This window comes from Pristiophorus japonicus, chromosome 3, assembly GCF_044704955.1.
Source record: "Pristiophorus japonicus isolate sPriJap1 chromosome 3, sPriJap1.hap1, whole genome shotgun sequence".
NCBI lineage: Eukaryota > Metazoa > Chordata > Chondrichthyes > Pristiophoridae > Pristiophorus > Pristiophorus japonicus.
The window spans coordinates 203,074,837-203,090,334 of record NC_091979.1 but is presented as its reverse complement, the minus strand read 5'-3'; the positions used below and the strand labels follow the sequence as shown (position 1 = coordinate 203,090,334).

The following is a 15,498-nucleotide window of genomic DNA, read 5'->3' as shown; positions in this document are numbered from 1 at the left end:
ACCCTGTTCTTCAACCAACCCTAGATTATTCACAACTTAATGATAAACTACAAAGGTTGTATACAGAATGGCCTAGAAATTGGGCCGCAACCATTTTCAGGTGCAGTGGGAGGTCCGAAGCTCTTCAGATATTGGGGCACGGGCCTCTATTCATTATTCCCGGCATAGTATCAATAGCCAGCCAGTCAAGAAGACGGCAAGTTTGAGCCATTGCTAGCACCGCAGCGGCCCTCAGACAAGTATTGTCATAGATGGAGGTCTGGGTCAGTATGGTGGTATGGTTCAGGGGTTGGGGCATGGGTCGATGATGTGGATGAGGACATGGTTGGGAGTCAGGGGCCTGGTACGGGAATGGTTATGAGGACCTGGGTCAAGGGCTGGGGCCTGGGGTTGGGTCATGGGTTGAGGATCAGGGTTGGGGAACATGAGGGTTAGTGTCAGGAGCATAGGAAAAGTAGGAGGCCATTCAGCCCCTTGAGCCTGTTCTGCCATTCCATGAGATCATAGGTGATCTGCATCTTAACTCCATCCACCTGCCTTAGCTCCATATCCCCTTACACCCTTGTCTATCAAAAATTTATCGATCTCGGATTTAAAATTATTAATTGAGCTAGCATCTACTGCTTTATTGGGAGAGAGTTTCACACTACTACCACCCTTTGCGTGAAGTGTTTCCTAACTTTTCTCCTGAATGGCTCTGATTTTAAGGTTATGTCCCCTTGTCCTAGACATCCCCACCAACAGAAAAAACATGCTATCAACCCTATCAATTCCTTTCAAAATCCTAATCACCTTTTAACCTATATTCCATGAAAAACAAGTTTAGTTTATGTAATCTCTCCTCATAAGCGAACCCTTGGAGCCCTGGTAACCTGACCACTGCATTTCAGTAATCGGTGTACATGGACCCTAAATATCTTTGGACCTCCACTATTCCTAGCTTTTCACCATTTAAATAATACTCGGATCTATCCTATTATTGGTCCAAAATGGATGACCACACATTTAACTGCATTGATATTCATCTGCCACAGTTTTACTCACTCACTTAATCTCAGTGTCTTTTTGTACTTTATGCTCCTGTCTACACTATTACTATGCCACCTGCCTTTGTGTCATTGGTATACTTGGCTATCTCTTATGTGGAACCTTATCGAATGACTTATGGAAGTCCATATAAACTACATCCATAGACATTCCCCTGTCTACTACTTTAATTACTTCCTCAAAAAATTCAATTTGGCTCGTTATACATGCCCTACCCATTACAAATCCATCTTGGCTCTCTGATCAGCTCAAATTGCTTAATTACAGATTTCAATGACTTCCCACAGCAGATGTCTGACTAACCGGTCTATAATTTCCTGGTTTCACTCTCTCACCTTAAATAATGTGGTTACATTTGAAATTTTACAATTGTAACTGGACTAGTGTCCATAGACAGTATTTCAAATCCCACCATGGCAGTTGTGGAATTTAAATTTGGTTAATTAAATAAATCTGGAATAAAAGTTAGTATCAGTAATGGTGACCATCAAACAGCTGGATTGTCATAAAAACCCATCTATTTCGCTAATGTTATTCAGGGAAGGAAATCTGCCATCATTACCCGGTCCAGACGCAGCAAAGTGGTTGACTCTTAACTGCCCTCTGAAATGGCCTAGCAAGTCACTCAGTTGTACCAATCTGTTATGACAAAGTCACTGTGGGAGTACCTTCACCACACGGACTGCAGCAGTCTAAGAAGGCAGCTCACACCACCTTCTCAAGGGCAATTAGGGATAGGTAATAAACGCTGGCCTCGTCAGCAATGCCCACATCCCAGGAACGAATTTTTAAAAAAAATCTAAGGGACAATTCCTGAATCGAGAAAGGACAATTCCTGAATTGGAAGATTATGGCTAAAGCATATGTGATTTTCTCATCTACTTCCTTTAAAGCTGTAATATTTTTTGTAGTACAAAGGATAGATTGGGACCGAGGATTAGGGTTGTGGTTGGGAGCTAGGGGAGGGGTGTTAGGAGCAGCAATTCATTTGTTTAATCTGGGGCCAGGAGGACCACACCTGCTTCTCTCAGCTCAACATTCAGGTAAATTATTTATCTATTTGTCGCTGGCTATTCAGGGCAAACCAACCTTACAGAAAGGGGCCTCAAACTGGTGTAGGGCCTAAAATACGCTTCAGCCGTGGTTAAGGTTGCTTCTCGTTTGCCCTTACCCAACATGATGGGAAGCACACTTCTGGAAGGAAATATGTGCAGACTTCGTGCCCACCATATTGGGGCCTTAGTAGTACAAGCTACGCTGCTCAATTTCTAGGCCAAAGTGTTTGAATGAGTGGTAAAATCTTGCATTTTCAATCTGAGTGCAGCAGATCAAAAGCATTAGTCCCAGCAAGCTCTTAAGAATGAGTTTGAACTCTGCCCTGTTTATTAATGGTTCCAGTGAACATACACTATATTTTAGATTGGTGTATCAGACATTTATTGGATTATAATAGCAAGCCTTCTGTTCCAAAGCAACATCTATTAGAACATTTGTCATGTAGTAGTATCAATCTTTTGCTTGCCATATTTCACACTGAATCACATGATCTATCACATTACATATTAGCTCACAAACCGCTTCATACCAACAGAGGCCTCACTTACCATATATCCAATTGGTCCTTCCACTCCTTCATCACCCTGAAAAGCAAAAAAAACACACAGTAATACCTTTCTATTCAGCTATAGTCCTACCAGAGATCCACAGAGTGAAGAAACACACTGGGAGTGAACGGTAATGGATTCGGTCACTTAAGAATAGAAGTGGATTTGATTGTTAACCAATCATGATGCCCAATCAATGAGAAAAGCGATGAATCTAGCTGGTTAGGAATAAGGAAGAAATGGATTTGATTGGTTAGGAGCAAGTTGAGCAATGGATTTGTGACCATTTTAACAAGGATTCTAAAACTATTGAAACAGGAAAGGGAACGGTTAAAGTGAATCCAAATCAAATCCTCATATTTGATGCAACTGGGTTGAAGTCTTGCCTTGCGATATTAGTATCAAGTGATCAACATGCTTGGATCAAGTTCCTATTCCAATGAAAGCCATAAATGCCTTTGTTAAACTAACAATTACAGAGATCAATTGACATGGTTATTAATATCACAGAACAGATATTCATCACCCTACTGATGAGGCTAGGGCCACTAGCTGCCTTTTAAACCAGGTACCATTCGGACACTGGTTCCTTAACAGTGAATGACTGCTAAAGGATCTTCATATTGTATGAAGCTATTTATTTAACAAGGGAAGCAGCTGATGGTTCGATTGCATGGTTTTGCACCAATTCTAAATGTGAAGATCAAGACAGACCCAAGTTCAAGCCCCAGTCTGTGCTGGGTTAATTGACCTCAATCGAGAATCACCTACCTCCAAAATATATAGACAGTGGTGTGGGACTAATCGGATAGCTCCTTCAAAGAGCTGGTACAGGCACGATGGCCGAATGGCCTCATTTTGTGCTGTATCATTCTATGATCAAGGAGGGAGACAAATTTATGCTATTGTTGGCTTTGTCACAGCAGAGGCGCTAATCTGTTTGCAATGAAAGGATGAAAAGTTTTTGTACTTAGGACAAAGGACGAATGAGACTTGTGTTCTTACATCATAATTACACAGCAGAATTTCCAATCTTTAAATGTGCACTGCATGTGTTGTTAAAATGTTAAAATTTCCATATTTTCTTTGAGATTTTTCCCCATTTATAGTTTATAGATCTTGCAAAGGGTTTGCTGTTAGAGATGATTTTGTTCCAAATGGTTTGAGTACTCCAGCCCCAATAACAACTTGCATTTATAGAGCGCCTTTAACATAGTAAAACATTCCCGAGACACATAAGGATTATTTAGGACAGGTGACCAAAAGCTTGGTCAAAAGAGAGTCTTAAAGGAGGATAGAGAGGCAGAGAGATTTAGAGAGGGAATTCCAGAGCTTAGGACTTTGGCAGCTGATGGCACGGCCATCAATGGTTGAGTGATTATAATCAGGGATGCTCAAGTGGGCAGAATTAGAGAGGAACGCAGACATCCCGAGGTAGTGGGGGGGTGGGGGGGGATGCGTGGGGTGCTGGAAGAGATAGAGAGAAAGGGAGTGGTGAGGCCTTGGAGGGTTTCAAACATTTTGAAAATCCTGTTTGTAAAAATGTGCAGAACAACTGAGGTACGAAGGAAATGAAAAAAAAGGAATGAGCAAATAAAGCCATGTACCTGACCTCCTCTGGGTCCAGGGAAGCTGAATCCTTGTCTTCCTTTATCACCCTTAAAAATAAGTTCAAAGAAGAAAGTTACATCGACAGCTCAAACCTATACACTTGAAAGGAAAGACAGTTGCATTTATATAGCGACTTTCATGGCTGCAGGCCAATGAAATACATTTGAAGTGAAGTCACTCCAGGAAAACATAGAGTACACAAACATAGAAACATAGAAAATAGGTGCAGGATTGGCCATTCGGCCCTTCGAGCCTGCACCACCATTCAATATGATCATGGCTGATCATTCGCCTCAGTACCCCTTTCCCTCCATACCCTCCTTGATTCCTTTAGCCGTAAGGGCCATATCTATCTCCCTCTTGAATATATCCAATGAACTGGCATCAACGACTCTCTGCGGCAGGGAATTCCACAGGTTAACAAATCTGAGTGAAGAAGTTTCTCCTCACCTCAATCCTAAATGGCCTACCCCATATCCTAAGAATGTGTCCCCTGGTTCTGGATTTCCTCAACATCGGGAACATTCTTCCCGCATCTAACCTGTCCTGTCCAGTCAGAATCTTATACGTTTCTATGAGATCCCCTCTCATCCTTCTAAACTCCAGTGTATAAAGGCCCAGTTGATCCAGTCTCTCCTCATATGTCAGTCCAGCCATCCCTGGAATCAGTCTGGTGAACCTTCGCTGCACTCCCTCAATAGCAAGAACGTCCTTCCTCAGATTAGAAACATAGAAACATAGAAAATAGGTGCAGGAGTCGGCCATTCGGCCCTTCGAGCCTGCACCGCCATTCAATGAGTTCATGGCTGAACATGCAACTTCAGTACCCCATTCCTGATTTCTCGCCATACCCCTTGATCCCCCTAGTAGTTAGGACTACATCTAACTCCTTCTTGAATATATTTAGTGAATTGGCCTCAACAACTTTCTGTGGTAGAGACTTCCACAGGTTCACCACTCTCTGGGTGAAGAAGTTTCTTCTCATCTCGGTCCTAAATGGCTTACCCCTTATCCTTAGGCTGTGACCCCTGGTTCTGGACTTCCCCAACATTGGGAACATTCTTCCTGCATCTACGCTGTCTAAACCCGTCAGAATTTTAAACGTTTCTATGAGATCCCCTCTCATTCGTCTGAACTCCAGTGAATACAAGCCCAGTTGATCCAGTCTTTCTTGATCTGTCAGTCCCGCCATCCCGGGAATCAGTCTGGTGAACCTTCACTGCACTCCCTCAGTAGCAAGAAAGTCCTTCCTCAAGTTAGGAGACCAAAACTGTACACAATACTCCAGTTGTGGCCTCACCAAGGCCCTGTACAACTGCAGTAACACCTTCCTGCCCCTGTACTCAAATCCCCTCGCTATGAAGGCCAACATGCCATTTGCTTTCTTAACCACCTGCTGTACCTGCATGCCAACCTTGAATGACTGATGTACCATGACACCCAGGTCTCGTTGCACCTCCCCTTTTCCTAATCTGTCACCATTCAGATAATAGTCTGTCTCTCTGTTTTTACCACCAAAGTGGATAACCTCACATTTATCTGCCATGCATTTGCCCACTCACCTAACCAAGTCACTCTGCAGCCTCACAGCATCCTCCTCGCAGCTCACACTGCCACCCAACTTAGTGTCATCCGCAAATTTGGAGATACTACATTTAATCCTCTCGTCTAAATCATTAATGTACAATGTAAACAGCTGGGGCCCCAGCACAGAACCTTGCGGTACCCCACTAGTCATTGCCTGCCATTCTGAAAAGTACCCATTAACTCCTACTCTTTTCTTCCTGTCTGCCAACCAGTTCTCAGTCCACGTCAGCACACTACCCCGAATCCCATGTGCTTTAACTTTGCTCATTAATCTCTTGTGTGGGACCTTGTCGAAAGCCTTCTGAAAGTCCAAATACACCACAGGTTCTCCCTTGTCCACTCTACTGGAAACATCCTCAAAAAATTCCAGAAGATTTGTCAAGCATGAATTCCCTTTCACAAATCCATGCTGACTTGGACCCATCATGTCACCTCTTTCCAAATGCGCTGCTATGACATCCTTAATAATTGATTCCATCATTTTACCCACTACCGATGTCTGGCTGACTGGTCTATAATTCCCTGTTTTCTCTCTCCCTCCTTTTTTAAAAAGTGGGGTTACACTGAATCAGTTCCTATGGAGTGGAGGGTAGCCAGAGTCTATGGAATGTTGGAAAATGACTGTCAACGCATCCGCTATTTCCAAGGCCACCTCCTTAAGTACTCTGGGATGCAGACCATCAGGCCCTGGGGATTTATCGGCCTTCAGTCCCATCAATTTCCCCAACACAATTTCCCGACTAATAAGGATTTCCCTCAGTTCCTCCTTCTGACTAGACCCTCTGCCCCCTTTTATATCAGAAGGTTGTTTGTGTCCTCCTTAGTGAATACCGAACCAAAGTACTTGTTCAATTGGTCTGCCATTTCTTTGTTCCCCGTTATGACTTCCCCTGATTCTGACTGCAAGGGACCTACATTTGTCTTTACTAACCTTTTTCTCTTTACATATCTATAGAAGCTTTTGCAGTCCATTTTAATGTTCCCTGCAAGCTTCCTCTCGTACTCTATTTTCCCTGCCCTAATCAAACCCTTCGTCCTCTTCTGCTGAGTTCTAAATTTCTCCCAATCCCCGGGTTCACTGCTTTTTCTGGCTGATTTGTATGCCACTTTCTTGGCTTTAATACTATCCTTGATTTCCCTTGATAGCCAATGTTGAGCCACCTTCCCTTTTTTATTTTTACGCCAGACAGGGATGTAGTTCATCCATGCGGTCTCTAAATGTCTGCCATTGCCCATCCACTGTCAACCCCTTAAGCATCATTTGCCAATCTATCCTAGCCAATTCACGCCTCATACCTTCAAAGTTACCCTTCTTTAAGTTCTGGACCATGGTCTCTGAATTAACTGTTTCATTCTCCATCCTAATGTAGAATTCCACCATATTATGGCCACTCTTCCCCAAGGGGCCTCGCACAACGAGATTGCTTATTAATCCTCTCTCATTACACGACACCCAGTCTAAGATGGCCTCCCCCCTAGTTGGTTCCTCGATTATATTGGCCTAAAAAACCATCCCTTGTACACTCCAGGAAATCCTCCTCCACCATATTGTTTCCAGTTTGGTTAGCCCAATCTATATGCATATTAAAGTCACCCATGATAACTGCTGCACCTTTATTGCATGCACCCCAATTTCCTGTTTGATGCCCTCCCCAACATCACTACTACTGTTTGGAGGTCTGTACACAACTCCCACTAGCATTTTCTGCACTTGGTATTCCATAGCTCCACCCATACCGATTCCACATCATCCAAGCTAATGTCTTTCCTTACAATTGCCTTAATTTCCTCTTTAACCAGCAACGCCACCCCGCCTCCTTTTCCTTTCTGTCTATCCTTCCTAAATGTTGAATACCCTTGGATGTTGAGTTCCCAGCCTTGGTCACCCTGGAGCCATGTCTCCGTGATGCCAACCACATCGTATCCGTTAACTGCTATCTGCAGTTAATTCGTCCACCTTATTCTGAATACTCCTCGCATTGAGGCACAGAGCCTTCAGGTTTGCCTTTTAAACACACTTAGACCCTTTAGAATTTTGCTGCAAAGTGGCCCTTTTTGTTTTTTGCCTTGGGTTTCTCTGCCCTCCACTTTTACTCATTTCCTTTCTGTCTTTTGCTTCTGTCTCCAATTTGTTTCCCTCTGTCTCCCTGCATTGGTTCCCATCCCCCTGCCATATTAGTTGAACTCCTCCCCAACAGCACTAGCAAACACTCCTCCCAGGACATTGGTTCCGGTCCTGCCCAGGTGCAGACCATCTGGTTTGTACTGGTCCCACCTCCCCCAGAACCGGTTCCAATGCCCCAGGAATTTGAATCCCTCCCTGCTGCACCACTGCTCAAGCCACGTATTCATCTGAGCTATCCTGCGATTCCTACTCTGACTTGCACGTGGCACTGGTAGCAATCCCGAGATTACTACTTTTGAGGTCTTACTTTTTAATTTAGCTCCTAGTTCCTTAAATTTGTCTCGTAGGACCTCATCCCGTTTTTTTACCTATATCATTGGTACCAATGTGCACCACGACAACTGGCTGTTCACCCTCCCTTTTCAGAATGTCCTGCACCCGCTCCGAGACATCCATGACCCTTGCACCAGGGAGGCAACATACCATCCTGGAGTCTCAGTTGCGGTCGACCATTAGGAGACCAAAACTGAACACAATATTCCAGGTGAGGCCTCACCAAGGCCCTGTACAATTGCAGTAAGACCTCCCTGCTCCTATACTAAAATCCCCTAGCTATGAAGGCCAACATACCATTTGCCTTCTTCACCACCTGCTGTACCTGCATGCCAACTTTCAATGACTGATGGACCATGACACCCCGGTCTCGTTGCACCTCCCCTTTTCCTAATCTGCCACCATTCAGATAATATTCTGCCTTCGTGTTTTTGCCACCAAAGTGGATAACCTCACATTTATCCACATTGGGCAAATGCATGGCAGATGCACTATACTCACCTAACCTGTCCAAATCACCCTGCAGCCTCTTAGCATCCTCCTCACAGCTCACAACGCCACCCAGTTTAGTGTCATCTGCAAACTTGGAGATATTACACTCACTTCCTTCATCCTAATCGTTAATGTATATTGTAAAGAGCTGGGGTCCCAGCACTGAGCCCTGCGGCACTCCACTAGTCACTGCCTCCCATTCCGAAAAGGACCCGTTTATCCTGACTCTCTGCTTCCTGTCAGCCAACCAATTCTCTACCACGCCAATACCATTACCCCCAATACCATGTGCTTTGATTTTGCACAACAATCTCTTATGTGGGGACCTTGTCAAAGGCCTTCTGAAAGTCCAAATACACCACATCCACTGGTTCTCCCTTGTCCACTCTACTCGTTACATCCTCAAAAAATTCCAGAAGATTTGTCAAGCATTATTTACCTTTCACAAATCCATGCTGACTTAGACCGATCCTGTCACTGCTTTCCAAATGCGCTGCTATTTCATCCTTAATAATTGATTCCAACATTTTCCCCACTACTGATGTCAGGCTAACCGGTCTATAATTTCCTGTTTTCTCGCTCCCTCCTTTCTTAAAAAGTGGTGTTACATTAGCCACCCTCCAGTCCATAGGAACTGATCCAGAGTCGATAGACTGTTGGAAAATGATCACCAATGCATCCACTATTTCTAGGGCCACTTCCTTAAGTACTCTGGGATGCAGACAATCAAGCCCCGGAGATTTGTCGGCCTTCAATCCCATCAATTTCCCCAACACAATTTCCCGCCTAATAAGGATATCCTTCAGTTCCTCCTTCTCACTAGACTCTCGGTCCCCTAGTACATCCGGAAGGCCATTTGTGTCTTCCTTCGTGAAGACAGAACCAAGGTCTATCTTCCAATCTTCCAGGACCTACCCGAACTGCCTGGGGAGACCCAGTGGACATCTACAACTTGCCAGTCTCATCTAAATGAGGCCCATGTGCTGATATTAGGTGGGCCTAAGTGTTATCTGTTCCAATGCAGGGATCGTTACTCATGCCCAATTTACGTCGGACTCTGGATGCACAACAATTTCTAGGCAGACATTATAACATCATGGAGGAGAAAAGACCAATTGGCCTATTGTGCTTGTTCCCCTACCATCCTCACATCCAATGGCATCTTGAACTCCTCTAACTTTGGACTTCACTACCTGGTAGATCAGTCCAAACATTCATTGACCTTTGAGAAAAGAAATACTTCTACAATTTGTTTTCATTAATTTAATTTGTGTCTTCTTGGCTCGCTAGCCTGAGAGTTTCTCTAATCTTTCCTTATAGCTCACCTTCTTGACTATTGGGATCAGTTTTGCTGCTCTCCTCTGCAATACATGCCCAGATGGTACATGAAACCAAGAGACTGGTGGGGAGAAATATAACCAACAAAAAAAAAAGATAATGCTACCCTAAAAAAATGGGCTTCCTTTTCCTTGTGTAATGTAAATGTAGAGGACTCCTACCCTTGTGTGAAATAAGATATATAAAAGTTGGCTACATGCATATCTCTTGATATCCATCTTACTTTTCAATGTCATGACTATGAGCATAGCACAAGCACAATGTTGATATTCACTCTTCCCTACCTTTATTTAATTTGAGTACATATCTGCAAATGAATGGCCCCCATCATCATCATAGGCGGTCCCTCGTATCGAGGATGACTTGCTTCCATGCCAAAAAAAGGATAAATTTACAGGTGTTTCAATGAAGGACCTAATATTCCAGGTCCTGAACGACCTCCTGAAGGGTGGAAGATGCCTGTGCGGGATTTTTTTTTAATTTTTTTTTTTAAAAACATGGGGTGGCCGTTGCACTCCAGCCACCACACGAGCTTGACAGAGCTAGGTCTTGGTCCAGTGGCAAGGATAAACCAAGACGACTGGAGACCTGCACGGACTTAGTGCGCACACATATCTCAGTGTGGGCTAGCCTGTGCTGCCCCTGGGCCCTTGCCTCTACTGGCCCCGAACTCACACCTCTCCTGGGCCCCGATCACGTCCCTCTATAATCTCTCGCCGCTCCTGCTGTATCTGCCCATGCTCCAATCACCCACCCAGCACATCAATACAGTCTACGTATCCTTTCACGTCAATTTACTTCCCCAGGTCAATCAGGACAGGGTGGCTGGATTTACACTGCAGCTGTTGGGAACTGAAACAGATCCCGACAAAGCTCACAGCCCAGGATAACGGGCATTGTAAACCCAGCAGATAGATAGGGGAAGGTGCGGAGCGATGTTTAAGTGCCACATTACACAGATATAATCAGAGCGGTCATTAAAGTTCAGAATGAATGGTACCAGCTATCCGAGTGCGTACCTTGGGGCCTGGTGGCCCTATGTCACCCCTTGATCCGACCTCACCCGCATCTCCTTGCGATCCCTGAAGATGATGAAAAGTAGAATTTAAACAGATTGTAAAGTTCCCTGGAGCACACAGCTCATGTAACTGCAGCATGCCCATCTAATAACTCAACCAGCAAATGAGTATTTCATTAGCAGAGGCCAGACAGCAGCCCAGATGAGACAACATCTGTATGCGAACAGCGGACCAAGAAGGTTTCCCATTGTTGTCAGTGGCAAGCAGTGTCGGTTAAGGCAGGACACGAGTGCGATGCAGATATCTTCACTGCCTCACTATGTACCTCACCGTCTGAGCAATAACTTGCTACCATGTCAGTGTTACATTTGCATTTCTCAAGTCAATGTTCAGGTGGCCCTTCTAAGTAACATTTCTGAAGGTGTGGAAAAGTACGAACAGATTTTCATTGTGATAGTAACCTTCACTGGGAATGACAGAACCGCAGAAGTTTATAGCACAGAAGGAGACCATTCAGCCCATTGTGTCTGTGACGGTTCTTTGCTACAGCAATCCAAAACTAGATCCAGTTCCCCACCCTCTCCCCACATCCAAGTATCTTCCATATTTATCCTAATTAAAGATGTAATAGTCCCTGCCTCAACTACTCCCTGTGGCCAAGCATTTGATGCTTCCACAACTCTGTGTAAAGAAATTGTTCCAAACCTCTCTCTGTAAAGTCCTGTCCCCTCAGTACAGATTCACACGAGGCATGTAGTGAAGTCAAGGTCACTGTGGACCTGCACCTTTATTTCACAGCTCTGGAATGCTGCACTTGCCTGAGACCTGTCCTTATATACCCGTCTCTTGCAAGTGCACCCCTGGTGGTAAGGTATGCTGGTGGTTACAGGTCATATCTTATTACAGTCATGTATAGCATGTTAGCATACAGTTATATATATTAATGTAAGATACATGACATCACCCTCCCCCAAGGTCTTATTGTCTTTATAGGTTCAGTCTCTTGGTCTACGCTCTCGCGTGGAGCGTTTGAGTTGTGGTTCAGTTGTTTGCCTTGGTGTCTGATTTTCTTTGGGTGTGGTTGCTGGTATCTCGCCTGGGCTGTCTGTTTCGATTGGTGTGATTGTTGTTGACTCGCCTGGGCTGTCTGTTGGGATTGCCCTTTCCTCAGGTTGTTCCCTCTGTCTGTCCACCAGGTGTGGTGCGAGTTCCACATTGTAGTCTGCCTCTGGTTCCTCAGTGTTGTTGGTAAATCTGCTTTTGACTTGGTCTACATGCCTCCGGCAGGTTTTGCCATTGTCCATTTTACTACCAGTAGCCTGTTTCCTTCCTTGCCCATTACTGTCCCTGCAAGCCATTTGGGACCCCTGCCATAGTTTAGTACAAACACTTTGTGCCCTATCTCATTCCATCTCCCCCTTGAATTTCTGTCATGGTACTCAGTCAGCTTACGGCGCTTTGCCTCAACGATTTTGTGCATGTCTGGGAGGATAAATGAGAGCCTTGTTTTTAAAGTCCTTTTCATCAACAGTTGCGCGGGGGGAATCCCAGTCAATGAGGGCGGATGAGATCTGTATGCCAGCAGCAGTCGCGACAGGCGACCCTGCAGCGTGAGACCTTGGATTTTAAGCATGCCTTGTTTAATGATTTGCACTGCTCTCTCCGCCTGGCTGTTGGAGGCCGGCTTGAACAGTGCCGTCTTGACGTGATTTATGCCGTGGTCAATTATAAAATTTTGCAATTCTGCGCTGGTGAAGCACGGACCATTATCACTGACCAATATGTCAGGGATTCCGTGCGTTGCAAACATGGTTGCGAGGCTCTCCACAGTGGTGGAGGTTGTGCTCGAGTTTAAAATGGTGCATTCGATCCACTTTGAAAATGCATCTACAACTACGAGGAACATTTTGCCCATGAATGGGCCCGCATAGTCTACGTGCACCCGCGACCACGGTTTGGTAGGCCAGGGCCAGGGGCTCAGGGCAGCCTCCCTGGGTGCATTGCTGAGCTCGGCACAAATGGTGCATCTTCGGACGCAGAGCTCCAAGTCCGCGTCAATACCAGGCCACCAGACGTGGGATCTGGCTATGGCCTTCATGAGAACGATCCCCGGGTGCTCGCGGTGGAGCTCCCGGACAAATGCCTCTCTGCCTCGCAGAGGCATGACTACTCGGCTGCCCCACATCAAGCAGTCTGCTTGTAGTGATAGCTCATGCATGCGCCTGTGAAAGGGTTTTAATTCCTCGGGGCAGGCATCGTGAGCCTCTGCCTAGTCACCGGTTAGGACACATCTTTTTACTAAGGATAACGTGGGGTCGCTGGCCATCCAGGCTCTGATTTGGCGAGCAGTCATGGGCGAACCTGTGGACTCAAAGGCATTGATTGCCATGACTATCTCACTGTCCTGTTCGTCAGACCCTTCCGTGGTCGCCAGGGGTAGCCTGCTGAGCGCGTCGGCATAGTTGTCTGTGCCTTATTGTGTAGTCATAGGATGCCAGCACGAGTGCCCCCCTTTGAATTCGCGCCGAGGCGTTGGCGTTTATTGCCTTGCTCTCGGATAGGAGGGACGTGAGGGGCTTGTGGTCGGTTTCTAATGCGAACTTGGCCCCGAAAAGGTATTGGTGCATCTTTTTGACACCGTACACGCATGCGAGCGCCTCCTTCTCTACCATTCCGTACCCGCGCTCCGCCCGCGAAAGTGACCTGGGTTGTAATTTGCCCGCACAATTGACATGTTGCAAAACGCACCCGACCCCATACGCTGACGCATCGCATGTGAGAACTAGCTTTTTACCTGGATCAAAGAAAGTCAAAACACTGTTGGAACACAGAAGGTTGCGTGCCTTGTTTCTGGGCTTCCCCCCAAAACCAATCGCACCCCTTCCTGAATAGCATGTGGAGAGGCTCCAGCAGCGTGCTTAAGTTCTGCATAAAGTTCCCAAAGTAATTGAGTAGCCTGAGAAAGGCGCGCATTTCTGAGACATTCCGGGGCCTGGGTGCCAGGCGAATTGCTTCTGTTTTGGACTCTGTTGGGCGGATTCCATCAGTGACAATCCTTCTGCCCAAAAATTCAACCTCGGGTGTGAGAAACAGGCACTTAGATTTCTTGACTTGTCGGCCTACCCGATCCAACCGCTTTTGTACTTCCTCCAAATTACGGAGATGGGAGTCGGTGTCCCTGCCCGTGATAAGTATGTCATCTTGAAATACAACCGTCCCCGGGATGGACTTGAGCAGACTCTCCATGTTGCGCTGGAATATGGCAGCTGCTGACCTGATGCCGAATGGGCATCGATTGTACATGAAAAGGCCTCGATGTGTGTTGATGGTGGTGAGTAGCTTGGATTCCTCGGTCAATTCTTGCATCATATGCGCAGATGTGAGGTCTAATTTTGAGAAAAGTTTACCTCCAGCCAATGTGGCAAATAAGTCCTCCGCTCTGGGCAGCAGGTACTGGTCCTGTAGGGAGACTCTGTTTATGGTAGATTTGTAGTCCCCACAGATTCGTACGGATCCATCAGGCTTCATGACTGGGACGATGGGACTTGCCCAGTCGCTAAATTCCACAGGTGATATAATGCTTTCCCGCAGAAGCCTGTCTAGTTCGTGTTCAATCTTTTCCTTCATCACATAGGTTACAGCTCTGGCCTTGTGATGGACCGGTCTAGCATCCTGTGTGATGTAGATTTTGACTTTGGCCCCTTTGAAAGTGCCCACACCTGGCTGAAAGAAATGTTCAAATCGCTTTATAACTGTTGAGCAGGAGGTCTTCCTCTAATGACATGGCATGGACATCATCCCATTTCCAGTTTAGTTTTGCCAGCCAGCTTCTCCCCAGCAGTGCTGGGGGGTCTCCGGGGACAATCCACAGGGGAAGTCAGTTCACTGTCCCTTTGTGTGTGACAGAGAGCATGGCGCTGCCGAGGAATGGTACAATTTCTTTGGTATAGGTCCTTAGTTTGGTGTCGACCCTTGTTAGTTTTGGTCTGTCTCTTTTATGCGGCCACAGTTGTTCAAATTGTTGAGCGCCCATGAGAGATTGACTCGCTCCCGTATCCAGCTCCATGTTGACAGGTATCCCGTTGAGTAGGACCCTCATCATTATAGGAGGCGTCCTGTTGTAGGAGCAGTGGCCATTGATCGTGTTGACCCGCTGTACATCGGTGTCCTGGGTACTGTCCCCACCGTCTTCTGGTCTGCTTTCCGACCCATCCGATTCGTATACCAGTCGAGCTGCCGTTTTTTTGCACATGCGGGCCAAATGCCCTGTATATTCACAGTTCCTGCAAACAGCTGCTGAAATCGACATCCCCTTGACAAGTGCCCACTCCCACACCTCCAG

At 45.9% G+C, this 15,498-nt stretch overlaps 1 protein-coding gene across 2 annotated transcripts in view; it reads right to left on the bottom strand.

Moving 5' to 3' along the window:
* The window catches only part of col6a2 (collagen, type VI, alpha 2), a 108,364-nt gene that overhangs the window by 29,510 nt on the left and 63,356 nt on the right, over positions 1–15,498 (bottom strand). For both annotated transcript variants that reach the window (XM_070876209.1, XM_070876208.1), the window contains exons 19-21: positions 11,157–11,219; positions 4,259–4,309; positions 2,652–2,687 (exon numbers count right to left, since the gene is read on the bottom strand). In XM_070876209.1, coding sequence (XP_070732310.1) covers positions 2,652–2,687; positions 4,259–4,309; positions 11,157–11,219 — 150 coding nt within the window. The remainder of the gene's footprint in view (positions 1–2,651; positions 2,688–4,258; positions 4,310–11,156; positions 11,220–15,498) is intronic.